The sequence below is a fragment of the Heterocephalus glaber genome, unplaced genomic scaffold (assembly GCF_053883595.1).
Source record: "Heterocephalus glaber isolate CG9 unplaced genomic scaffold, H.glaber_assembly_v1.0 deba00001773, whole genome shotgun sequence".
NCBI lineage: Eukaryota > Metazoa > Chordata > Mammalia > Rodentia > Bathyergidae > Heterocephalus > Heterocephalus glaber.
The window spans coordinates 9,730,509-9,756,408 of NW_028258463.1; the positions used below are offsets into that span (position 1 = coordinate 9,730,509).

A 25,900-nucleotide genomic window follows, 5' to 3' on the forward strand; every position below is an offset into this window, starting at 1 on the left:
CAGTGGGCGTGGCCCTCAATGCCCCCAAGCCAGGTCTGTGGGAGGGAGCCACTGTCCCCCCTCTGCCCTGCAGGGAACCGTGGGCACCTGAGCCCAGCCCCTCTTCCTCCTCACCCAGGCCCTGCCCCGGGAACCCAGGGAGACTGGAGCCAGGCACCCAAGCACTTCCTGTCACAAAGGCGCCCGAAGGTCTTTATTCACAAGTGGCAAGGTGACAGACAGCCCCAGGCTCAAGGCCGCGCTGAGCCTGTGTCCACACTGAGCGCCTGCTGCGTCCGAGGCCCCCAGGGCAGGTCCCCTTCCTGGCCGAGGACAACCTTGGCCCAAGCTCTTCAGGTGCTGGCGGAGGGAGAGGAAGTTGCCGGCACCGATGGCTCCTCATCCTCACTGTCTCGCTCGGATCTGCGGCCTTCAGAGGGCAGCGATGGCCTTGGCAGCCACCTGGCGGCCCAGGGGCAGGCTGAGGTCCGTGATGGCCAGGACCACCTTAGGGCTGGACATACTGGACACCTTCACCAGCTCCGACACCTGCCACACACAGCACGGGTGGCAGAGATGGCCCCGGCCCCAGCCCTGGCCCCGGGTGCCCCAGCTGGGCTCTGCACTCACGGTGGTGAAGGGCATGAACTGCAGGATGCTGCCGCGGCTGCCCTGCTCCAGGCAGTCCACGCACTCCTCCAGGAACCACTGCACGAACTGCGTGTGCGGGCCGGCCGTGCGGGAGCCCAGGATGGAGGAGATGAGCAGGAACAAGTTGGCTGCGGGGAGGCAACAGGGGCTCAGGCGGGGCCAGGTGGGGCCAGGCGGGGCTCCAGGCAAAAGAAGGCAGGCGCGGTGGTGCACGCCTGGACTCCCAGCTCTCGGGAGGCTGAGGCAGGAGGACTGCCATGAGTTCAAGGCCCGCCTGGGTGGCACGGCAAAACCCTGTCTCAATAAGCGAAGAACGGGCAGAGAAAGCAGTGGCCGCAAATGGAGCCCGGAAAGCTGGCAGCAAGGGGAGGTGGAGATGAGGTGAGGAGATGCCGCGGAGGGATGGGGTGCTGGCAGGACCCCTCTGGCTGCCCAGGCCCCAGCCCAGCTCCAGGACGGGACTCACCCAGGACGCGGTTCAGAGGGTCCCTCATGTTGACGGTGTGCAGCTGGGAGGCTGACAGGGAGCTGCTCATGGAGCGGTCAGCTGTGGGCGGGAGGGGACACAGCTCCAACCCACTCTGGGGGCCTCGCCTTGCCCCACAGCTGGGGTACACACAGAGCCCAGCGGGGATCCCCGGGGCCAGTCACAGGAGGGAGGGCCAACAGGTCCCAAGGAGCCGCAGGCGGACGGCCGAGGCCACTGGCCCAGCATGGCCAGCTCCAGGGTGTGGCCGTCCCGGAGGAACCTGCGGGCTCGGGAAAGCTCATCGAAGGGGCTCAGGAGGAAGTGGGGCACGGGAGCCAGGCCTGCTGGGGACAGACCCCGACTCGGGGAAGGAAGGAAGGAAGCAGGGAGGCTGGGCTGGTGAGTCAGGGCACAGGCCATGCTGGGGAGGCAGAGTCACCTCGTCCCTGCTGCCCCGTGGGGTGGGGGACTCAGGGCCAAGAGCCTCAACTCTTAGGCCAGGCGACTGCAGCCCTGTCTCCAGTCCTCGGCGCAGCTGGCAAAGGCACCGTGGCCAGGCGGATGGGCCTGGCAGGGCGCAGGGTCCCAGGGAGGCGGGCGCCAGGAGCCACACACTTACTGGGACTCGACAGGATGTTGGCGTCATCCTCGTTGGAGCTCAGCAGCCGCATGAGCTTTGATGGCTGCGTGTCGTCCAGGGGGAAGAGGCTGGTGTAATCCTGGTGGGGAAGAGTTGCTGGCACCCACAGGCCGGCTGACGATCCGGGGACCGCGCAGGGGAACGGGGCTCGGGTGGGGTTTCGTGTGTGGAGCTGGGATTTGAACCCAGGTCCTCGTGCATGCTGGGCAAGCGCTCTGCCACTGGCCACACCCCCAGCCCTTTCTACTTTTTATAATTTGACTTGCTAAGCTGCCCAGGCTGGTCTTGAACTTGTGATCCTCCTGCCTTGGCCTCCCAAGTAGCTGGGATTACAGGAGTGCCCCACACAGGCCGGCTGGAGCTCAGGTTTGAGAGCGGAAGCCCCACTCCCCCGTGCCCTGCAGCTGCCATCATGGGGCCTGGTTCCCCTCGGCCCTCCCACACCTCGGGCCTGGCAAGTGGAGGCCCCACCTCAATGTCTTCCCGGTGTCGCTTCTTCTGGCGGGAGGACGCCTGTCCCTTGTGGGAAGAGTAGGCACTCAGGGCACACCACACGGCCAGCCTGGCAGAGGGCGCAGGAAACAGGGCCCAGTTAGGGGCTCCGGGCCCAGCTTGCTGGATGACCGGGGGGGGTGGGGCAGGGGTGGTGAGAGACCCCTACTTGGCCAGCGCAGTGCCAGGCGGGTCCATGAGGCTATGCCACTTGGAGGAGTCGGTGAGCAGGCCGGGCAGGATGTGGCCGAGCAGCACCAGTGTCACCTGCTGCATGTCCAAGCAGAAGATGGAGTAGAGCAGCTCCACCGCCCGCAGCGTGTGCTCCTTGCGGGTCTCCTTCAACAGCTCCTGGCGGGTGGGATGGGGTGCTGCGGCGTGCGGGCCGGCGGGGATGAGGGGACCCAGGTGCACCCTGTCCCGCCGCCCCACCTTCAGTAGGTTGCTGCAGAACCAGTAGACACCGCCCATGTGCAGCAGGGTGTCGAGGATGTGCACGGAGCGGCTGTCCACCCAGCCCTTCTCCAGCACCTCGGCGAACACGCCCGTCAGCACCTCCTTGATGGGGCGCTTGGGAGGCAGCAGGTTCCAGTAGGGCATGGTGTCCACGCCGGTGGACGGGAACTTGATCTGCGTGGCGGTCTGCTGCAGCACATCAGCACACATGTGCTCCAGGATGGAGTTCATGATCACCACCCTGTGGGACACGGCCGGCCGCCTCCTCCTCAGCTTGGCTTACGGAAGCGCCCCGAACCCCACTGGGAGGCAGAGGGAGGCCCTGGGCCCTGGGCCCTGGGCCCTGCTCCCTGCTCTGGGCAGGGCTCCACCTGCTGGAAACCGCTGGGGGCTGGGGCGGGGTCTCCCCCTGGAGCAGACCCAGCAACTGACCCCCCTCCCTCCCCCAGCCGGGCTTCTGCCAACTCCCCCGACATAATGAATGAATAAATCCCATCTTCCCCTAGCCAGAGCCAGGGGCCCCGCCCAACTTGGGCTCTTTCCAGAGTAAACTGTGACTTCCAGGACAGGCCGAGGGCTGCCCCTCAGGGCTCTTCCCGGCCTTGGGTGTTGGGCCAGCACGCAGATGGGGGACGTCCAGGAATCATCCCTCTCCTGGGCCCACTGGGACATGGCCCACAGCTGGGGGAGGACGCCCAGCACCTGCCACAGGCTTCTCACTGCCCCGTGCCCAGGAGGGCAGAGCAGGGCTCCCCGACTCGGGGGAGACAGAGGGAAGAAAGGGAAAACGAAAGTAGCAAAGGCCGAGTGTGGTGGTGCATGTTGGTCAGGAGGCTGAGGCAGGAGGATTGCTGTGAGTTCAAGGCCAGCCTGAATGACATAGCCAGACCCTGTCTCAAAAAGCCAAAAAAATCCAACCTAGCAAACAAATAAAAGGTAGCAAGGGGAAAACAAATGATTTTATCTCTGGCTTGAGCCGGTTCCGCCTTGACAGCCACCTGAGTTGTCGCTGACACTCTGGTGACACACCTGTGTCCACACAGCCAAGACGTGTGAACAGCCCAAGTGTCCAGAGAGGGGCCAGCAGATAGTGGGGGTGTGGCCTGCCCACAGACAGGGAGCATTATTCATTCCCAGAAAGGAATTCCTGTCACATGCTAGCACATAGTTGAATTTTGAGGAAATTATGCTGAGTAAAATAACTGAGTCACAAAAGACAAAAAGATTGCCTCAGTGCAAACACCTGAGGGAGCTACAGGAACCAGGGCCCGGGGCTGCAGGCAGCAGGGAGCTCACAGGGCGGGTGGGAGGGAGGCCCTGGGATCTGGTCCCCAGTGTGGGTGTCCCCTGCCCCCCACAACCGCTTCGGCAAGGTCACAGTGGTAAATTTTCTATGTTTTCGCTGCCACAACTGGAAAGCCCAACACCACGGAGGTCACGGATCCCCAGAGACAGCCCAGGGAGCAACCACAGGACTGTGGGGCCGGGAGGGCTGTGTGTGCGACAGATGGCTCCAGTCCCGAGACAGGGACCGGGTGGGCAGTCCCTCTGCTCCCCGCTCAGCTACTTCTCTGAAAGTCAGCACTCTGAGGCCAGGGAGCAGCGTCTGGAACTGCGTTTGTGGCCCACAGGAGGGGCTAAGGGTGAGGCAGGAGGACGGACAGCTTGAGCCCAGCCTGGGCACCTGACCACTCAGTGAGACTCTATCCCAGCACAGAAGGACAGAGGGCTGGACATGGGGCTCGGGGTGAAGGCGGGGTGGCTGCTGGCAGGAGGACGTGGGCGGGTGGGACGTGGGCTGGAGGGCCACTGCTCACAGCAGGTGCGGGCCGCTCGCAACACCTGCAGGGCGGCAGGGGCAGGCTGACCTCTCGTTGTAGAACTGCAGGGTGTTCTCGCTGTAGAGCGGCCCTGCCAGCTGGCGGATCATCTGCAGCGACTTCTCACGCTCGTCCAGGCCCAGCATCCGGACGTGGGCCACGAGCCAAGCCACAGCACACACGGCCAGGCTGCATACCTTTCCCTTGATGTTATCGGTGATTTTCTGGGGGAGGGAAGGGTGGCTGGGTCACTCTCCCCCTTCCCTGGCCACCACTTCCCCGTCCCAGTGTGGCTGGCGGAGCCTGGCCCTCTGCACCCCAGTTCCAAACCCTGAGCTCTGGAATGAGGGACTTCCCGTTCTTGACTCCTGAGGTTCTCTCTGTTTGTCTGGAGACAGGGTCTCCCTGTGCAGTTCGGGTGGCCTTGAACTCACAGCAATCCTGCCTCAGCCTCCCGCCAGCATCCCTGGCGGCCTTATGAAGTCAACAAGCTGCCCACGCCTGCTCTGCTCCAGGGGACACCGTCGCTACCTGGATGGACTCGAAGGCCAGCACCCCGTTCTCCCAGGCATTGAGGATCTCCAGGATGGCCGCCGAGATGCTAAGGCAGGCTTCGTGCCACTTCATCTGCCTGTGGGGTGAGCGGGGGAGCGGGGGAAGTCACCGCGGCGTGCATGCCTCGGGTGCTGGGAGGCCTTGCCCCCGTCACCCACCACTCACACCAGCTTCATCTCCGAGGAGTTGTTCAGCAGGGCCACCAGGGACTCCACTTTGGTGGAGTCGGGCCGGAAGCAGGGGTGGTCAGGGTTCAGGATCTTGCCCTCCTCTGGCATGCAGGTCTGCATCCAGGTCTCGAAGAAGGGCACCTCTGCCCCTGAGCTGGCCTCCGACAGGATCACCTGCGTGGGGGAAGGGTGCCGAGGGTGGCGCCGGCCCCAAGGGGCCCTGGGGACAGCCTGCTCCGGGGAGGCGGCCTGGTGCTCTGCTGCCACCCGGTGGCCACCATAGATGTTGCACTGACCCACTGGGCCCAACAGACCCAATTGGCCTGGGGCTGTCAGGCTGTAGGGGCCGTGGGCGTCGCCAGTCACCTCCGCCTCCGCCACCCCTGTGGTACCCGAGGCCACCCAAGCTCCCGCCTCACCTCCGAGCCATAGGTCTGGGCCACGTGGCACAGCATGAGGAAGGAGATGTCGAAGAGCAAGGCCCGCACCGAGGCTGTTTTGGCTGTGGGAAGGGGACGGGGGCTCAGCCGGGGCGGCCAGCCCGGCCAGACCAGCAGAGAGGAGCTGCCCAGGGAAGGTCAGGAGCAGAGGGCTCCTTCAGCGCCCGAGGGAGGCTCAGAATCCTTTTCTTGAGTGCCAGTCAGAACATCATCCCTTCCTGGGGTCCGAGGCTTCTACAACTTTCGTTCTCAGCAGCACACAAGTGATGAAGGGGCCCGTGGGACAAAGACGGAGTCCCTTCCACAGCTCTGCGCTCTCCAGGCTCCAGAGCCCCGGTCAGTCTGGGTGGGGAGGACCCAGCACCAGCACCCAGCAGAGCACAGGGGGCCCTCGCCCTCCGAGGCACCACGGGACTGCAGGCCCAGGCCAACTTACTGCTCTCTCCGGGCCCGTGGGTTGTGAACTCGTTCAGGCTGCGGAAAGGATGGACACAGTTAACGTACAGGTTACACAGGGTGAACAGGCCACCACAGGAAAGAGCTATTTCTACAATTCCCGAGATTTCTAAGGCCTAGCGAATGGCTCACAGAACGGAACAATGTCCTTTATGTCAAATTCCAGGTCAACTGCCAGGGGAGGCAGTGCATGCCTGTAATCCTAGAATTTAGGAGGCTGAAGCAGAAGGGTCACCATGAGTTCGAGGCTGGCCTGGGCTACATAGTGAGTACTATATAGCCAGCTTGAACCATACAATGAGACCCTGTCTCAAAGTAAAAAAGCAGAAAACAGCTGAAGGATGTAGCTCAGTCCAAAGTCCCTGGGTTCAATCTCCAATACAAAAGAAAAAGAAAACATTCAGGTTAACACAAAGCCGGGAGTCTAAAGCCCCTACTGGTAACCAGGCTAACCCAGACTCTTCCAGCCTGCTGCTCTGAGCCCCTTGGCATATCAGGGTCTCCAGGCCATTCTAGCTGATGAGGGAGGAGCTCCTGGGGCCAAGGGAGGGGGCCTTGGCCAGGAGGCTCTGCTTCAGCCTTGCCCTGGGGAGACCTGGCCAGCTGCCTCCCTCCTCCCAGACGGGCCCTGGGCTCCTCTCTGAGCTCAGGCTCAGCCATCCTCACTTGATGAACTTCCGGGCAAAGGATTTCAGCTTCCCGGTGGCGGCGGCGGCTGCCAGCAGTAGGTCCAGGCTCTTCCCAGACAGCATGTGTCCCAGGACGCCCAGCAGCCCCTCTGGGGACTTGGAGTGGTCCGCATCCATGGTCTGGGAACAGGACAGGAAGTCAAGGGTTCTGAAGACCCCAGATACCGCCAGCCACCTTCTCCCTGCGCCTCTGCCTGGCACACACTCTGCAGTCTAACCAATCCTTCCGGATTCCCGCCTGGAAAACCACCCCTGAAGTCCTCCCGTGCTCTTCGATCTACCCCTGCTGACTGGGCCATCACAGTCCCGCTGGGTCCTGGGTCTCGGGAGGCCCCTCCCTCAGCAACTGGGACACGGGGACACAGAGGTCAGCCTGCAGGGGTAGCAGCCGGCCTCACTTTCTGTGGTTCCAAAGCAACCGTGGAAAGAAGCCAGACAGCTGGGCGCTCACCTTGAGGATGTTGGTGACGGTGGGCTCTGCCCGCAGGATGAGCCCGGGGTTAGGCTGGATGTTGGCATTTTCTGACGACTTCAGCTGTGGCGCCTGCTCGCGGTCTGACTTGCTATGGCCATAGCCGGGTGGCCGTGAGAGAGGAACAGAGGCAGGGAGACACTGACACACTCTAGGGCCCCCGCAGAGCGGGAGCGAAGTGCACAGGAAGCCAGGGAGGCTAGGGACACGGCTCTGCGGCAGAGCACTTGCCTCCCATGCACGAAGTCCTGGGTTCAAGCCCCAGGACCTCCAAAAATATGAAAATAAAAGAATCTTTGGGGTTGGAGTTGGGCTGAAGTTTATGAAAGGGCTTTCAGTGCAGCGCTGCAATCACTTCTACCTGCCATGAGGCATGGCATCTATTGTGAGAGTTCATTTATGATGAAAGAGCAAGGATTTTTTCCTTTGGTCACAAAGGAGGGTGCGTTAAAGAGCAACTAAGAGAAAGTCCAGCCTAGCCAGGCGAGGTGGTGCACACCTGTCGTTCTAGCACTCGGGAGGCTGAGGCAGGAGGAGCACTGTGAGACTGAGGCCAGCCTGGGCTGCATGGTGAGGCCCTGTCTCAAATAAAACCCCAAAGATGGGCTGGGGCTGCAGCTCAGCAGCAGAGTGCTCGTCTAGCACAAATGAGGTCCTGGGTTCAATTCCGCAGAAGTGAGAAACAAAGTTTTAAAAGAAAGAAAACAAAAGTCTGGCCTGTGGAGGTCAGTGTCCTCTTGGCTCCTGCTCCCCGGACCCCAAGACGAGGTCCCAGTCCCTTGCAACCCAGGCCTCAGATGGGAGGGAGAGCCGCAGCAGCCACGGTGGGCGACAGAGGGGGTCCCGGGCGGCCGGGCGCCACTCACCACTTGGCCATGAGGCTGGCGAAGCTGGCCTCGGACAACAGCCCCTGCTTGTTGCACTCCTGCAAGAGGAAGTTCGTGCAGTCGCAGCTGTGGAAGCAAGGCCAAGAGGAGCGGCTCCGGCTCAGCACTGGGGCCTGAAGACACCTAGGGTCCTGCCAGCCCCTCCCTCCTTGAGGGGCTGTGGCGCTCGAAGCCACGGGGGGCCAGCGAGGAGCGGGCTCCGGAAGCCCGAGTGGTGCAGAGGGCAGCAGGGCGTCCCTACTTGCAGCGCTGGTCAGCCTTGTCCAGCAAAGGTGTGAGCTTCAGCAGGAACTCGAAGGCGCAGTTGACGTCCTCGGTGAAATCCTACAAGAGTCACAGACCCCCTGTGGCCCAGGCCTCCCTGCCTCCTGTGTGTCCACAGTGCACTGCACACTCCCGGGGCTCATAGGACGGCCTGCTGGAAACAGGAGCCTGGAGCTGGGCAGATGATCCGAGCTCCCTGCTTCCCCTGGGGCTTCCCAGCCCTGTCCTTGGGGGGAACCCTGCCTGCTGGAGGGACCCCCTGAGCTACCTTCCATCTGGCGCTGGGTGCATGTGCAAGGATGCACATGGGTGTTCCAGTATGTACACACACACACACACACACACACACGCTTCCTGCCTTCTCCTAGCCACAAGAACACAGGCTGCCCACCTGGGCCTAAGGGACCCTTCCTTGCCTCCCTCTCGGCAGAAACAGCCTCCCCTTCCCCAGCTCACCCTGTCCCCATGAGAGTATTTCTTCAGCTTCACCAGCACCTGCGGGATCTAGGGAGGGAAGCAGGAGGGCAAATGGGAGATCAGTTTCATTTCTCTTTCACCCAGTCCTGAGGCCCCCATGCTCAGCTCTGGACACTGAGTAGGAACACTCCTGCCCTGGCTGGGACAGTGCTCCTAGGGCTCAATCAGAAAGTCTGTGGACCCTGTGCTCCCAAAACTTGGGAGGCTGAGGCATGAGAACCTCAGCAAGTTCAAGGCCAGCTGGCCACATAGTGAGCTTAAGGGGCTGGGGGTTTAGCTCAGCGGTTCTGGTGCCTGCCTCACAAGCACAAGGTCCCGAGTTCGAGCCCCAGTACCAAAAAAACACAACACACACATAGTGAGTTTAAGGCCACCCTGGGCTCCACAGGGAGGCCCTGTTTGAAAAACAAAGAAAAGAAAAAAGCAAGTTTATGGGCACCCAAGTGCCCAATGCCCCTCGGCCTACAGGACGTGGGGCCTTTCACTTCTGTGGATGGGAAATGGTACAGCTGAAGTGGGCACCAACTGCCAGGGACCAAGACCACATTCCAGCTGCGCCAGGTGCTGAGGGGGCTGCACATGGCCCGGGACATCGGAAGTGAAATAGGAACTCGAGCCGGGAACTAGCAAGGAAGGGCCTGTGGCAGCAGGGACCCGGGGCAAAGCCGGTGCGCCACGCATCTCCTGACACGGTCCCGGCACCTTGAGGTAGGTGAAGGCCGTCCACTTGAGCTCCTCCGTGCCCTCAGGTGACTCGATGAGCCCCACGAAGCAGGCCTTCCAGATCTCCAGCACAAAGAGCGGGGTCGGGATGTGCTGTGGGAGAGTGGGCTGTGCTGAGTGCGCCGGAAGCAGCACCATGGGAGGGCTGTCCCCGGGAGGGCTGCAGGCCGCACCTGCATGCGCTTGACCATCATCAGCTGCTCCACCAGCGGCTGCGTCTCGCCCGTCAGGTTCATGGTGCCCTCCAGCAGGACCACCGCGTGCACCGTGGGGAAACCGGTCTCGTGCAGCCGCTCCGAGTGCACGGACAGCATGGTGGGGATGCTGGGGACAGGACAGACCGGGGCTGCAGGGCTGAGGGTGGGCAGGGCGGGCGGAGGGCGACACCCAGACACCCACACCCCAGGCTACCTCCTGATGAGCACGCCGCACTGCTCGGCCTGGCTCCGGAGCTGGGGGCTGCTGAGGTTGGCCAGGGTCTCCCCGAGCTTCAGGAGACACTGCTCAATGGCGGTCCAGGAGGCTGCGGAGAGGACACAGAAGGTGACAGGGACAGAGGCAGCGGGGGCCCTGGCCACCAAACTGCACAGGGCAGATCCCCGGAGGGGGACACGGAGGCAGGGCCGGGGCAGCATGGGAGTCCCCACAAGGGGAGCAGCACCAAGGGCCGGAGCCCCTGCCCCGGGCACACCGGCTCCCTACCAGCCACCTCATGGGGCCCGGCCCTCACTGCCATCTGCCGAGATGGCTCTCAGCCAGGCCAAGCCCTGAAGCCAGTTCCACTGGCACTGCCCGGCTGGGCTAACCCACTCTCCTAGGGCCACACTCTGTCTCTACCGCATGGTAGCCCTGAAGTATAAGCCACTTCTCACAAGCCCAGAGGGCCAAATGATGAAGAGTGGCAGCAGCTCCCTTAGTGACCTCCACGGGGCACAGGAAGAAGAAAGAGGCAAGCTCGGAGATTCATTAAAATCAAGTATTCTACCAGGCACAGTGGTGCATGACTGTAATCCTGCAGTCTGGGAGGCTGAGGCAGGAGGACTGCAAACTGAATTCCTCCACAACCTAGTGACTTAGTGAGGCTCTGTCTCAAAATTTAAAAATAGAGAGCCGGGGATTTAGCTCAGTGGTTTCGCTGCCTGCTGCGCAAGCGCAAGGACCCAAGTTCAATCCTCAGTAGCAAAAAAAAAAAAAGAAAAAGAAAAAGGGGCTGAGGATGTAGCTCAGTGTGAAGGCTCCAGGTTGAGTTCCCAGTACATAGGGGGAAAAATTAAGCATTCATCCACTTTTCAGCCAGTGACATTTCTCACGTGCTCACAGTGTGCAGGAAACTGAACACGACCCATTTTGACACTGTGATTCTTTTTCTGAGCTTTCCCAGACAAAACCTACGTGCAGAAGTAATGAACTAATTTCATAACAGCTCCTCCGACCAGGCCCTAGAGACATGGGTACCATCTGCCCTGGCATGCCCTCACCGCCCGAGGAGGTTCCACGCTACCATGGCGCACGCCACACCGTGGCCTGGGGACCCTCCTGCTAGGAGACGCCCCACAGCCCTGTCTGTCCCCTCTCTGTGAGGCCCCTAGTTAACCTCTGAGGCTGAGTCGGAAGCGGCAGGCAGAGCTGCGCCGGTCACTCAAAGCTGGGAGTCATTTGTGTGCGCACAGTGAGCAAACCGAGACAAGAGCGAGCGGCCACTCGGCTGCCCTCTAACTGCAGCCTGGGACTCACTGGCCTCAAGCCCCTCTCGTGGGTGCTGTGTCCACTGCCCACGGGGAGGAAAGGGACCGATGGCCTCGGGGACCCCTTCTCCCTTTCCCCGTTCCAGGAAGCCATGACATACAGGCCTCCTCCAGCTTGGCGATGTGGAGCAGGGCGCGGTTCTTGCTGCTGCTGAGGGTCTTCTCCAGGCGCTGCAGGCACATGGCCAGCTGCTTCTCCGAGGTGCCTGGTGAGGTGGCCTCTGGGGCCTCCTGCAGCCGCTCGGCCGAGGCTGCTGTGCAGCGCAGCAGCCAGTGGAGGGCGCTGAGGAGGGCCCGGCACAGCCCGATGCACTCCTCGGCTTTGCCGTGACAGCTGCAGGAGAGGAGGCGAGTCTGTCCAGGCTCCAGAGGCTGAAACCCGACCCTCGCGGACATTCCCCAGAGCCTTGGGCTCCCTGCTAGGGAAGCGCTGGAAAACTAGCCAAGTCTCCGGAAGGAAAACACCTAGCCTGGCTGGCTTCCAGCAGACAGGATTTCAAAGGAACCGGTCCAAGGGGAGAAGAGACAGCCAGTGCTCCGGGAGCGAGTGGCAATGGTGCCAGGCGGCGAGTGTAGGGAATGTGGGAGCCCAGGCTGGTCTCCCCGTTGTGCCCAGAAGAATGCAGGAGGGGCGGGTCCTCTCCCAGCCCTTACCTCAGCCGGTCACAAAACATGTCCATGATGTCCAGCAAGGCCTGGACACACAGGTCCCGGGAAAAGTCATCAAACTATGGAGAGAACGGGGAGAGGCTCCGGGAGGCCCCGTCAGCCCCAGTGGCACACAGGGCTCCCACTCCTTTCCTCCAACCTCGGGCGGGCAGCTCAGCTTCCTCAGGATCCTGGGAACTGGCTCCCACCTGCCAGCCCCACCCCGCAGGGTGGCCTGCCCCACAGAGGAAGCTGGCTACAGAGCACAGCAAGGAGATGGTGCCCACCCCGCCTTGCTCCAGGGGCCGTGGTCATACCTTACTGATGGCTGTGAGGACGGAGGAGTAGGACACCATCTAGAGGGAAGGAAGACAAGGGTCAGACAACTAATCGCCTGCTTAGGAAGAACAAACACGGCTGCTTAGAGTGGCCACAGCGCAGAAACCTCAAGCCTTTCTTCCACGAGGCCACCAGTGGCAGCACACACCTGTGATCCCCACCCCAGTTCAAGGCCAGCCTAGACTACAGTGAGAATGTCTCAAAACAAAAAAAAGGGGCCATGATCATGTGTTGTGCTCTGTTCCCGCCCATCGGACACTGTAACGGAGGGAGCAGCGGAGGCTTAGGCGGCACTCAAGTGCCTGCCTACTGCTTGGTAACAAGCTACTCGATGTCCAAAATAAGCAAGGCTGAGTGGCCCACCGGTGGTCGGAAGATCCAGAAAGAATGGACGCTGTGTGGCTCGGTTCTAAGCCTCTCTTCAGGGCTGGCGGTGGGACCCGGGCCCAGTGCACACAGCGCACATGCTCTGCAGCCGAGCTGGCCCCGGTCCCAATCCTGTGGTTGTCAGGAAGTGACCTTGGCCGGTGGTACAGCTCAGTGGCAGCCCGCCTACCCGTTGTGCATGAAGCCCACCACTGTCCAGAGAGAAGGGTGACCTCGCTGTACATGGCGGTGCACACCTGTCGTCCCAGCACCTTGGGAGGCTGTGGTGGGAGGACCACTTGAGGTCACAAGTTCAAGACCAGCCTGGGTAACATCCCCAGGCCCCCTCCTACAAGAGTGATCTTATTGGGCAAAAATAGAGATGGACAAATATTCTGTGCACCAACTGGAGGAGACTACACTTGGAAACCAGGAGTTTCACCACACGCACTCCTGATGGCTTAGGAACCTCAGTCTCAAATTTTTAAGAAATTATAAATAAACTGGGCCAGGGATTTAGCTTAGTGGCACCGCACCTGCCTCGCAAGCACAAGGTCCCTAGTTCGATCCCCGGTACCAAAGGATTGGGGATGTAGCTTAGTGGGAGAACACCCTTGGGTCTGATGCTCAGCACCAACCAATCAATCACCCGCTGGCTCCTGGGGCCCGGGGCGTAGTTCAGGGGTGCAGTGTGTCTTTGCACACTCAAGGCCCTGGGTTCAATCTCCAGCAACACAGAAAAGATGTAAAAATAACATTTTACACACACACAAAGCCTCTGTGATATAAATTTAACAAATCTAAGGCCTGGGGATTTAGCTCAGTTGTTCCACCAAATGGCTCGAAAGCACGAGGACCTGAGTTCAATCCCCGGTACCAAAAAAACAAACAAATTTAAAGTGCAAGGACCCAAGTTTGATCCCCAGTACAAAACAAGAAAACAAATTTAACAAATCTGGATTAAACATCTGGACATAGGGTTTTCTTAGTTCTAAGGCTTCCCAGAGCCACAGTAGATTTTTTTGTGTGTACCTGGGATTGAACTCAGGACCTTTCGTTTTGGAGGCAGGCGCAGTGCCACTGAGCTAAATCCCGGGCCCCACAGTACAATGAGACTCTCTTAAGATGTCTGAAGATAAAACAAACTCATTTGACCTTCAGACTTATTTGACCACGGAATTCATTTAACTAGTACTTCCAAATCCATCTGGGAGAATTCTACCTAACAGTAAGTTCCCTGAGGACAGAGACAGTTTACATCTGTCCCTCTCACACATGGCCCCAGGCCTTGGGAAATTCTCATTGTTTGAATAGATGAATTTTATTAACTAGAAGCATTCTGGTTTTTTTGTTTGTTGTTTTGAGGCAGGTTCTCTCCCTTTGTAGTTCAGGCTGGCCCTGAAGTCACTATGTAGCCCAGGCTGGCCTCGAACTCACAGCAATCCTCCTGCCTCCACCTTGCCAGTGCTGGGATTACAGGTCTGTGCCGCCACCACACCCGGCATGACTAGATGCATTCTGAAAACTGTTTACCTTCAAACAAATCTGCTAGTAAAATCTGTTCATCACCTTAAGATAAGTGATCTAGTTCAAAAGAAGTAAGTTGTCCTGAATAAATTTAAATCTTACGGAAAATCTCATCACATTTATATTGGGGGGGTGGTCTCTGGAGACAGGGTCTCACTATGTAGTCCAAGCTGGCTTTGAACTCACTATGTGGCCCAGGCTGGCCTCAAACTCCTGAGGGTTCTCCTGCTTCAGCCTCCCAAATGTTGAGATTATAGCCATGAGCCACCACACCCAGCTGTTGTCATTTTTTTTTTTTTTTGGAACCAGGGATTGAACTCGGAACCTCATGCTTTTGAGGCAGGTGGCAGCACCACTGAGCTAATCCCCAGCCCTGTTGTCATATTTAAAAAAAATAGGGCCAGGGATTTAGCTCAGTGGTTTCACCTGCTGCGCAAGCGCAAGGACCCGAGTTCGATCCCCGGTACCAAAAAAAATAAAAATAAAAATAATAAAAAAAAATAATTACAAAGCCAGGCACAGTGGCACACACCTGTGACCCCAGCACTCGGGAGGCTGAGGCAGGAGGATTGCTACCAGTTCAAGGCTAACTCAGCCCGCACAGTGAGTTCAAGGGCAGCCTGAATTACATAGGGAGTTCTATCTCAAAACCATCAAATAGTCACTCCCCTCTTGGGCTTTTCTCCTTAAAGAGTAGAAACCTCCAAATATTTGGCAACAAAGCTACCTCGGCCTCAATGCCCTAAGTATGGTGAGTTTTCCTTCCCTGTACAAATTCTCCATCACTTGAGCTGCATGCTCTTGGATGGACAGAAGCAACATATGAAGAGGGTGTGGGTACGGTCAGCACTGGGAACCCCCCAGCCAGACACACTGAGGAGCCACAGCCAGGTCTGACACCGCCCAGAAGGCTGGGTGGCTGCCTGGGCAGAGGACCCTGTGTTCTGGGCTCGTGTTTATTTATAACCCATGTCCCCATAGTGAGAGCTTGGCAAAGAACCAAATCTCCCTATAGCAACCGGCAGGGGGAGCTGAACGTTGTCCTAAAATCAGGGACCCACATTGTGAGGGAAGAAGCCCTAATTCTGTTTGTCCTGAGACACACACACTGCTTATCAAAATGAACTTACTGCTGTCAAATTCTGAATTACATCTGTTCTGTAAGTTTTTGCTAAGTGGAAAAAGCACTGCTCCAAGACCTGAACACACTTTCCACGCCGGGTGAAGCACTGCTCAAGGCATGCTCAGACCTATTCCAGGCCAGCCGCCTCTGTCAGCGCAGGGGTATGGACCCCAGCACCCCAGGCCCAGGGCAAACCCCAAGGCCAGAGCCAGGTGCCACACAGGAGACTGGCCTAGGCTGAACCTGCAGCTGCTGCCTCGCCCGCTCCCTCTTCACATCCAACATTGGCGACTCCTAAGTGGCCTCTCCAGGCCGACACTGGGGCCAAAGAGCCTCTTGACAGAAGGAAGAATCAATGACTAAATCTGCAAAGCACTTGACAGCTCGTGACAGCCTTCCCGGATATTTATTTCTCTCTCCCTGTCTTCAGCTTCTCACCAGTGTTTACACATCTCAAGATTCTCTTTCTTTCATTTTTTATCTTTCAGTGCTGGGGATTGAACCCAGGGCCTTTGCACTGAGCTACAGTCCCAGTCCTTTTTGATTTGGAGACAGGGACTCCTTAAGTTGCCCAGGTTGGGCTCAAACTGGTAATTCTCCCACCTCAGCCTCCCAGAGTGCTGGGATGAAGCCACGAACCACCACGCCCAACTGCTCACTGCTATTTTCTGTTTATGGTAGTATCACCCCTCACCTGAATTACTGCAACAGCCTACATCAGGAGTTGGGAAAAGATAACTTGCAAAGCAAATCTGGCTTGCCACTTTTTTTGTTAATAAAGTTTTATTAGAATACAGATGTGCCAGTTTACCTACTGTGTTTATCTGCTTTCAAATCATAATGGCAGGGTAGTGGCTACAGAGACTATGCAGCCTACAAGACTAAAAATATTTACTATCTCATCTTTTACAGAAGAAAAAAAAAAAAACCAGACTAAATAGTCTCTGCCTCCTGTCTTAATTCCCTTGAACTCATCAAATGTGGACAACCACAGTGAGTCTCCTAAAATCAAGTTGTAAATTCCCTAACTCATCCACAAAGTCCAGGAAATCTCTATTAAAATACAGTAAGGCAGGGCCGGGGATTTAGCTCAGTGGTTTCACCACCTGCTGCACAAGCGCAAGGACCCGAGTTCAATCCCCGGTACCAAAAAAAAAATAATACATTAAGGCTTTTAAAGTAACGTAGCAAGTGGATCCTAAAATGTATCTGGAAAACAACATGCCTATAAACCCCTGAGAATTTTCCATTCTTTCTCTCTTTTTTGTAGTGCTGGGGATTGAACCCAGGGCCCTGTGCATGCTAGGCAAGTGCTATGCCATTAAGCTGCAACCCAGTCCAGCCAAGAAAAAGATTTTTTGTTTGTTTTTTAGTACCGGGGATCGAACTCGGGACCTTGCGCTTGTGAGGCAGGCAGTGGAACCACTGAGCTAAATCCCCAGGTCCTCTTTTTTTTTTTGGTTTTAAAAACAGGTCTCACTATGTTGTCCAGGCTGGCTTGAATTCACACTGATCCTCCTGCCTCAGCCTCCTGAGTGCTGGGGTTACAGGTCTGTGCCAATACATCCGATCAAGAAGTTTTGGAAAAATAAAACAACCAAGAGAGAACTTTGCCCAACTTGCTAGCAAAACAGACTATAAAGCTATAGTTATCAAAACAGTAAAGTACTGGTCCAAAAAGGACAGATACATTAGTAAAATATGCTAGAGTGAAAAGAAACAAGCAGTCTATAATGCTATTTAAAATATGACAAGCCCTTGTAGCCAGGCGTGAAGCTGCACACCTGTAATCTCAGCACTTGGGAACTGAGGCAGGGGGATCAAGGCCAGCCTGGACTACATAGGAAGACCCTGGCTCAAACAAACAAACAAAAAAGATATGACAGAGAACCAGCCCTGGGGGTAATCCCACCATTTAGGAGGCTGAGGATGAAGGACTGGAATTTAAGGTCAGCCTGGGCTACAGAGTGACTGCTCTCAAAAACCAAAACTATACCCAGTAACAGTGGTGCATGCCTATAATTCCAGCACTTGGGAGGCTGAGGCAGGATGATGACTAGGAGTTTGAAGCCTGGACTACACAGCAAGACCCTGTCTCAAAAAAACAAAATAAAAGATATGACAAAAAATGGTCTATTCAATAAAGGTAGTTGAGGAAATTGTCCATTTATTTGAAAAAATAAATAAATTTGAATCCTTCACAATAAATTCTAAATGGATTAAACAAAATAAATGCAAAAAATAAAGTCAAGGGTTGGCAGAAATTAGAGACTACATTTATACCCTTGGGGTAGACAAGTCCTTAAGCAAGACAAAAGCCATATTGCAAAAAAGGGATAAAGGTGACAATGGAAACATTAAGAATTTGTAGGCTGGGAGCAGACTCCTGAGAAAGTGCTTGCCTGGCATTCAGGAAGCTCTCACTTCAATACCTAGCACCATAAAAAAAGAGAGAGAGGGCGGGGATTTAGCTCAGTGGTTCCGGTGCCTGCCTCGCAAGTGCAAGGTCCCAAGTTCAATCCCCGGTACCAAAAAAAAAAGAAAAAGGAAAAAAAAAAAGAGAGAGAGCAAAGCATAAAAATTTCTGCATGCTAGGAAAAATTACAAAGCTAAAAAAGTGACAGGAAACTTAAAAGATAAATAAAGGATTACAAGATAGATTGTGGGGCCAGGGATTTAGCTCAGTGGTTCTGCTGCCTGCCTCGAAAGCGCAAGGACCCAAGTTCAATTCCCGGTACCAAAAAAAAAAAGAAAAAAAGATAGATTGTGTTTGGACATTTAAGGCTGGGAGTATAGCTCAGTAGTACAGCATTTCCCTAGTATGTGTGAGGTCATGGGTTTGATCCCCTACAATGCAAAAAACAAAAACAACAGATTTAAAAGCCAGTTAATTTTTTTTGTTGAGACAGTTCAGGCTAGCCTCAAACTGGTGATGACCCTCCTCCCTCTTGCGTGCTGGGATTTCGGGCGTGCACCACCATGCCAGGGTCAGGCTCCGAAGACCTTTTCTTTGGTACCGGGGATCCAACTCGAGTCCTTGCGCTTGTGAGGCAGGAGAGGGAACCACTGAGCTAAATCCCTAGCCCTGAAAACCTTAAGAGGTCCAGAATCCCAGCACTCGGAGGCTGAGGCAGGAGGATCGCTGTGAGTTCAATAGATTTTTTTTTTTTTTTTTTTTGGTACTGGGGATCAAACTCGGGACCTTGCACTTGTGAGGCAGGCGCTGGAACCACTGAGCTAAATCCCCGGCCCAATAGATTTTTTTTTTTTTGGTACCAGGGATTGAACTCGGTCCTTGTGCTTGCACAGCAAGCCACAGAACCACTGAGCTAAATCCCCGGCCTGAGTTCAATAGATTTTAAAGTAACAAACTATAACATGTTTACTGATAAGGCTTCGTGGAAAATTTTGGTATAGTATTGAAGAAGAATATTCATTACCTAAAAAGCTTATTAAAGTATTTCTGCCCTTTCAAGTTAAACAGCTGACATGCAAGGCCATATTTTCCTCATATACTTCAAGCGAAATAGCCTATACAAGGGCCAGGGATTTAGCTCAGTGGTTCTGCCACCTGCCTCAAAAGCACAAGGTCCCTAGGTCCTAGGGCTGGGGATTTAGCTCAGTGGTTCTGCCGCCCCGAAAGCACAAGGAGCCGAGTTTGATCCCTGGTACCAAAAAAAAAAAAGGGCCGGGGATTTAGCTCAGTGGTTTCACTGCCTGCTATGCAAGCGCAAAGACCCAAGTTTGATCCCCAGTACCGAAAAAAAAAAAACAAATAAAGTAAAAATAAAAAAATTTTTTAAAAAGCACATGTGAGAATTCAGCTGTCTTCACACAGTAAAGATTTGCAAAATGTAAAACAATGTCATTTTCCTAGCATGTTTTGCTTCAGAAAATATGGTAATTTTTCATTATAATGTTATTTATTTTAACACATAATAAAGTTTTTAAAAATAACTTTTAGGTGAATTTATAAATATTTCTTAATTTGTTTTTAATATCTAAAATGGCTGGATGTGGTGGTGCATGCCTGTGATCCCAGCACTCCGGAGGTGGAGGCAGGAGAGCCACAAGTTTGAGACCAGCCTATCCCCTCAAAAAACCTCTATCTCAAAAAAGAAAAAGAAAAAGAAAAGAAATTAAGAGTTGGTTCAAAGGGATCCTCACTGAGTGTGGTGGTACACACCTGTAATCCCACCACTTGGGATGCTGAACTATATAGTGAGACCCTGTCTTGCAAAAGCACACAAAAAAAAGGGATTCGGAAAGCAAAAATTTCTTCAATTGTTAAACATCATGTGATTGCTGCCTCCCAGCTTTTATATGTTTTGTCTTGTTTCTCTCAACATTCAGGTCCTGGTTTAAACATCACTTCTGGGCCAGAGATTTAGCTCAGTGGTTTCACTGCCTGCTACGCAAGCACAAGGACCTGAGTTCGGTCCCCAGTACCAAAAAAAAATCACTTCTTCCAGAAGCTTTTCCTGATTCTCAGTCCAGCTTAGGTGCCCTCCCAAGTACACTCACAAACCCTACACTCAGTCCTAAACTTTACCATAAACTCATCTGTGACTATTTAGACACCTGTATTGCCTGTGACATTCCTTGTGCAGGGATCAACTAATTCATGTTCAGTTATATACTCAGGGCCTACCACTGTCTTGTACATACAAGCACTGGTAAATATTTATGGCTAGAGTAAATGAATGTAATATTCATCACAACAAATTAAGTATTCTTATTTTACAAGAAAATCGAAACTCAATGGCGTACACCTGTGATCCCAGCACTCAGAGGGCTGAGGCAGGAAAATCACCACAAGTTCGAGATCAGCCTAGGGTACCTGTAGAGTTCCAAGCCAGTTTGAACTACATAGCAAGACCCAGTCTCAAAAAATAAAATGAGGGCTGGGATTTAGCTCAGTGGTTCCGCCACCTGCCTCGCAAGCCCAAGGACTCGAGTTCAATTCCCAGTACCAAAAAATAAATAAATAAATAAAATAAAATGAGCCGGGCATGGTGCCGCACACCTGTGATCTCAGCACTGAGGAGGCTAATGCACGAGGATCGCTGCAAGTTTGAGGCCAGCCTGGGCTACATAGTGAGTTCAAGGCCAGCCTGAACTACATAGTGAAACCTTGTCTAAAAAATAATAAATAAATAAATAAATAAATAGAAAGAAAGAAAGAAAAATATTGAAGCTCAGAGAGGATCTGGTCAAGAAAATTCACCCAGTATGTGTGAGCTAACAAATGCATTCCAAGTGTTTATCTCCCAAATCCTTGCTCCTAGGGTGGAAGCCATTTACCTGGGAGCTAATGGCATACTTCAGGTAAGACAGGATGAGAGGATTGGGTGACGGTCCAATCATGGCCTGCTCCAATAGTGCCTCTGCAGTGGGAACACAAGTGAGACCAAGTGGTATTTGTCTCAGTTTATCCCTCCCATCCCTCTTCCCCACTTCCCTTGAGACCTGCCAGGTTAAGGATATCCCAGGTAGCTCCTTTGGGAAAGAATTTTTTCATGTTGATGGCCCATTGGTAGTCACTCCAGCGCTCCTTCCAGGCTTGTAAAATGGCTTGCTTCAGGTTCACCACCTTCATGACTTCACTCTGAGAATGTGGCGCCGGGGGCCGTCAGCTTTGATGTGTGAGGAATGGAACTAGAGATGGAGTCCTGAGTAAATGGTTGGGAAGGCAAAGTTATACAGAATGGAGATTCGGGAAGATTTAAGCAAGGTAGAGGAACTACATAGAAAAGAGGGGAAGAGGGCGAAGTCCAAGTCCTGTCAGGGTCTCCCCTCCTGAACCATCCTTCTTTGAACTAGGGCACTGAGAAAAAGGTGTCAAAGAAGCTAATACGGCCGGTTTAGGCATACCTGTAATCCCAGCACTTTGAAGGATGAGGTAGGACGATCGCCAAGAGTTATAGGCCAGCCTGGGCTACAGAATGAGTTCAAGGCCAGTCTGAACTACATAGCGAGACCTGTCTCATAAAGCCAAAAAAATAAGGAAAACTGTAAAAGAAGCTAATACAAAGACTAAAGAGTTCACAAAGGGGATAAACCAGCCCCAGTTGCTTAATTACTTCCTTACCTCTGGCTGTATCCGTCAGCCACTACTACCCCAAATCTAGATCGCTCCCCCATCTATCCCCTCTATCTTCCTCTGAAACTATAATTCCCTATTTCCTTTTCAACCACCACCTCCCCAAATTTAAGCCTACCGGACAACCGAGTTCTACCTCCTAGACAGCACCATGTTGGCACCTATCAAGGAGTTCATTTTCTATTGGCTGGGCGTTACTGATAGGAGCCAATAGAAATGGAGCAAGAGAAAAACCTTGTCGCAGTCCCTTCTGGGAATAGTAGTCTTTACTCTGGAACCGCGTTTTTCTTAGCTGGAGAGGAAGCTCAGAGATCAATGTAGCCGAGCCTCTTCGCTTCTGTCTTTTAAGGGAGGATATCTGAGGAGCTAGGGCACTACAGAGGCTCTAGGGTCCAGGAGCAACCGGGCGTCGCCCAATGACGTCACTGCAGAGCTTTCAGTGTTATTCTGACACCCTTTGGTTACCCTCCAGTCTAATTAGCAGGCCCAGCAAGGGCTCAGCAATAATGTTCTCTTCCAGTTTTCTAAAATTTTTTCCTCCAAAGCCTCTGATGCCACCAGAATTCACATTTTCCACATCTGTATTCCACAAGGACAGTTTGCCCAGAATCTCCTAATTCTGAATACTGCTTCTGCAACCCAGTGATTTAGCAGGACCCTGTCTCAAAACAAAAAAAGGGCTGGCAATGTAGCTCAGGGTTAAGTCCCTGGGTTCAATGCCCAGTACCAAGCAAAACAAAACAAAACAAAAAGAAAGTGGGTGTGGAGTATGTAGATACTCTCTACTATCTTTAATTTTTTTCGCTATAAATCTAAAACTTCTAGCTGGCCATGGTGGCTCGTACCTATAATCCCAGCACTCTGAAAGGCTGAAGCAGGGGGATTGAAAATTTCAGCTCATCCTGGTCAATTTAGCAATTTAGTTTAACCCTGTCCCAAAATTAAAAAAAAAAAAAGATGGGCCAGGGATTTAGCTCAGTGGTTCCGCTGCCTGTCTCGAAAGCAGAAGGACCCGAGTTCGATCCCTGGTACCAAAAAAAAAAAAAAGAAAAAAAAAGACTGCAGGTATAGCTCAGTATGAAGCATCTGGGTTCAATCCGAGGCAGGGGGAGATATTCAAAGCAGGAAGGAGGGAGAACCTAGGCTCTTCACCTCTAACCTGCAGGCTTCCCAGCCATTTACACTTGCACCTGACACTACCCAGAGATTCACTTGGTGCAGGGTGTCACCTGCCTGTCTTCCTATCTTTCCCAGGCTCCACATGCCCCCTTTGCCTGCTCCGGCCTCCTATTCCTTTCCTGTTACAGCAGCCTAAGGACCCCACCCCGAGCCATTGGTGGATCCTGCAGCTCCTTTTCTATTACTCACAGCTCATACTACTCTTCCTGTTTTTTGAGGTAGGGTCTCACTGTATAGCCCAAGCTGACCTTGAACTCCCGGCAATCCTCCTGCCTCAGCCTCCCAAGTGCTGAGATTACAGGTGTGCACCACCAAATCCCCCTTTTGGAGGGAAGTGGTCAACTTTGTGGCTGCTCCTTGCTGAGTAACTGGCTGTTGGGTCCGGTTCACCTGGGAAGGGAGAGTATTCCAGCACCGAGGATGGTGCTACTCTGACCTCACACCACTCCCTCTGGCAGGAAGTCAGGCCGATTTCCAGGGAGGTGCCCCCTGCATTCATAGTGACAGCAAGCAGTGCCTGGAGCCAGGGCATCTTCCTTCCCTGCATCCTGCACCCAGCCTCTGCCCAGCAGTTGTCTCTATAGGCTTGGCCCAGTTTCCCCAAGACTGGACATGTACATACAGGCAGTCATTTGGCCCTGGGAAAAAGCCATTTTCAGTTTCTCTACTTTGACCTTCCTGCCTCTCATCTTGAATATTGGAACAGCCTTTCCCTACACCACCTCTTCCTCCACACTTTATCTTCTGGGGATGCCCTTGAGCTCTCTGGCTTGACCACAGCAAGGACAAGACTCCAAGATAATCCTCAAGAGGGTGAGAGAAGAGATTCTATACAAAGAAATATCCTCAGCCCTCTCAAAGTCCCCTCCTTTTACTCCACTGTCCCCGGCCATCCCTCCACACCGACAGAGGCCGGGCTGCCACTCTGCCACCCTACATGGTCACCGTGCTGGCTAGAGGGACAGGGGAACAAGCAGGCAGAGGGACATGGTGACATCTGGAACAGGGGCCCAAACCTACCACCACCAACAACAAAAATCAAGACCAGAGTGGGGTGAGAGGCTGCAAGAAACAGGGTTTGGAGACCTCAGGGAAATAGTCCTGATACAGGCTAGTAGAGAATGGAGAAGGGGCAGAGGTAAGGATCCAGACCCAGAGGCCAGAAACACGGAACTCGTCAGCAAGCAGCAAGGCCTAGAGCACTTCAGCTGCTCATCTCTCTGGAGGGAAACTGAGTCATTCCCCCTAGGTAGAGCATTTTCCTCTGGAAGCTTGCCCTGGTCCCCTGACTCTGAGCAGCAGGTGTATTGGGAAAAGAGAGTTGCCCTAAGGCACTCAGACACGGCTGGCTCCACTCGAACTTCCTCCCCCTATCAGTTCCCAAATCAAGCCCCTGCTTCCTATTTATCTGGAGGGGCGGATGGGGAAGAGGCCTATGGGGCGGCCCTGGATTCAACTTCCGCCTGCCCCCACCCAGGGCAAGGCAAACGTGAACCAGCCTTCCCTGCAGTTTCCTCTCCAACACCCTGGGGACCAGGCGCCCTCCAGGGCTCTCACTCCTGGCACGGAGGGAAGCGGGGTGCTGTGATCCTGGGGCCCTGACAGCGGCCAGGAAGCCAGGCCTGCCTGCCATTTCCTTTATACCGCTCCGCCCTCCAGCCCCAGCAGCTTTTTCTTCTGGTGTTTTGTTTTGTTTTGTTGCAGCGCTAGGGATTGAGCCCTCCCTTTTTTATTTATAGACAGGGTCTTGCTAAATTCCCCAAGCTGGGCTTGTACTTCCAATCGTCCTGCCTCAGCCTCCGAGAATCCTGGGATCACAGGTATGGGTGACCAGGCCAGGATCAGGTGCTCTATTTTACACTCTTAACCACCACACTGGACTGCCCAGTCCTCTCCTCTAACTGTAGGAGGAGGGCTGCAGGCTGGAGAGCCCCAAATTCGGATGGTAGATGGGCCAGGGATTTAGCTCAGTGGTTCCAGCACCTGCCCTGCAAGCGCAAGGACCCGAATTCGATCCCTGGTACCAAAAAAAAAAAAAGTTTGGATGGTAGAAGAGATCCTCACCTACACCTCCCCTCTCTCCTGCTGGCTATGAACACTTAGGGGATCCAATACCTGGCACGTATTCAATATGAAAACAAGGGCCAGGGATTTAGCTCAGTGGCTCCACCACCTGCCTTGCAAGTGCAAGGACCCAAGTTCAATTCCTGGTACAAAAAAGAAAAAGAAAACAACACAAAACTTGGTGTGGTGATGTACCCTGAGATCCCAGCATTTGAGAGGCTGAGGCAGGAGGATCACCACAAGTTTGAGAGTTTAAGGCCACCCTGGGCTACATAGTTCAAGGCCAGTGTAAAGTACAAATCAAGATCCTGTAGGGCCGGGGATTTAGCTCAGTGGTTTTGCCGCCTGCTGCGCAAGCACAAGGACCCGAGTTTGATCCCCGGTACCAAAAAAAAAAAAAAAAGATCGTGTCTAAAAAAAAACAAAGGTGAAAGATTGAACAAAGGTATGAGAAATCCTGAAATACAGACTGAGGAGATATCGGCTTCTTTTTCTACTTCTTGCCTTCACTACTAAAAGCAAGCCTAGGCCGGGGATTTGGCTCAGTGGTTCCGCCACCTGCCTCGAAAGTGGAAGGACCCGAGTTCGATCCCCGGTACCAAAAAACAAAACAAAATAAAAGCAAGCCTAAGCAGGTCCAGTCCCTACCGTCGCTCCTTCTTTGCCAATCCATAGCCAGGGCACTGGATGGGACAAAGGTGATAGGTAGGGGGCAAGTGGCCACTTTACTGTCTTGGGGGTAATTGCTAATTTCCCAGTTTTCACTTCTTCCAGCCACATGATCCCCAACTTCCACTGACTGCTTCCAACTTTCTTTCCTCCATTTTATGAAGAATGAACTCAGGGTGTTTCCACTTACCTACATGCCCTGCTCTTTCTAAAATTTGTACTTATTTACTTGTTACATTATGTGTAGTGCTGGGGATTGAACCAGAGGCACTCAATCACTCAGCTATGGCCCCGCCCTTATTCATTTATTTATTATTATTTTGGCTTTTTTGGTTTGTTTGTTTTGGGGTGGGTACCAGGGATCAAACTTGGGACCTTGCGCTTTCGGGGCAGGGAGCAGAACCACTGAGCTAAATCCCCAGCCCAGTTTTTTGTTGTTGTTGTTGTTGTTTTTAGTCAAGGTCTTGCTATATAGCTTAGGCTGGTGTTGAACATGG

General features: G+C 54.2%; 1 protein-coding gene and 1 non-coding gene across 7 annotated transcripts; both read right to left on the reverse strand.

Moving 5' to 3' along the window:
• Positions 1–165: 165 nt before the first annotated feature.
• Positions 166–21,740, reverse strand: Med24 (mediator complex subunit 24). 6 transcript variants are annotated; one of them, XM_021240002.2, is made up of 27 exons: positions 21,610–21,740; positions 21,263–21,369; positions 20,858–21,060; positions 20,693–20,775; positions 12,351–12,389; positions 12,040–12,113; positions 11,487–11,719; positions 10,052–10,163; positions 9,814–9,964; positions 9,620–9,733; positions 8,897–8,944; positions 8,418–8,500; positions 8,156–8,242; positions 7,269–7,380; positions 6,795–6,937; positions 6,109–6,146; positions 5,652–5,734; positions 5,228–5,406; positions 5,039–5,138; positions 4,556–4,731; positions 2,664–2,928; positions 2,401–2,582; positions 2,211–2,301; positions 1,719–1,818; positions 1,097–1,177; positions 610–758; positions 166–528 (listed from the first exon to the last, which is right to left on the reverse strand). In XM_021240002.2, exons 3-27 carry the CDS (start codon positions 20,985–20,987, stop codon positions 412–414), a joined length of 2,970 nt encoding a protein of 989 aa, XP_021095661.1. In that variant the 5' UTR covers positions 20,988–21,060; positions 21,263–21,369; positions 21,610–21,740; the 3' UTR covers positions 166–411. The 6 variants fall into 6 exon arrangements, with proteins under 6 accessions (XP_021095661.1, XP_012933209.1, XP_012933208.1 ...); XM_013077755.3 differs by having other exon boundaries at positions 21,263–21,373; positions 21,610–21,673; XM_013077754.3 differs by having other exon boundaries at positions 21,480–21,663.
• LOC147821047 (small nucleolar RNA SNORD124) lies at positions 5,796–5,900 on the reverse strand. Its single transcript, XR_015447847.1, has one exon. It is a non-coding gene; the product is annotated as a small nucleolar RNA SNORD124 (small nucleolar RNA).
• Positions 21,741–25,900: the final 4,160 nt, after the last annotated feature.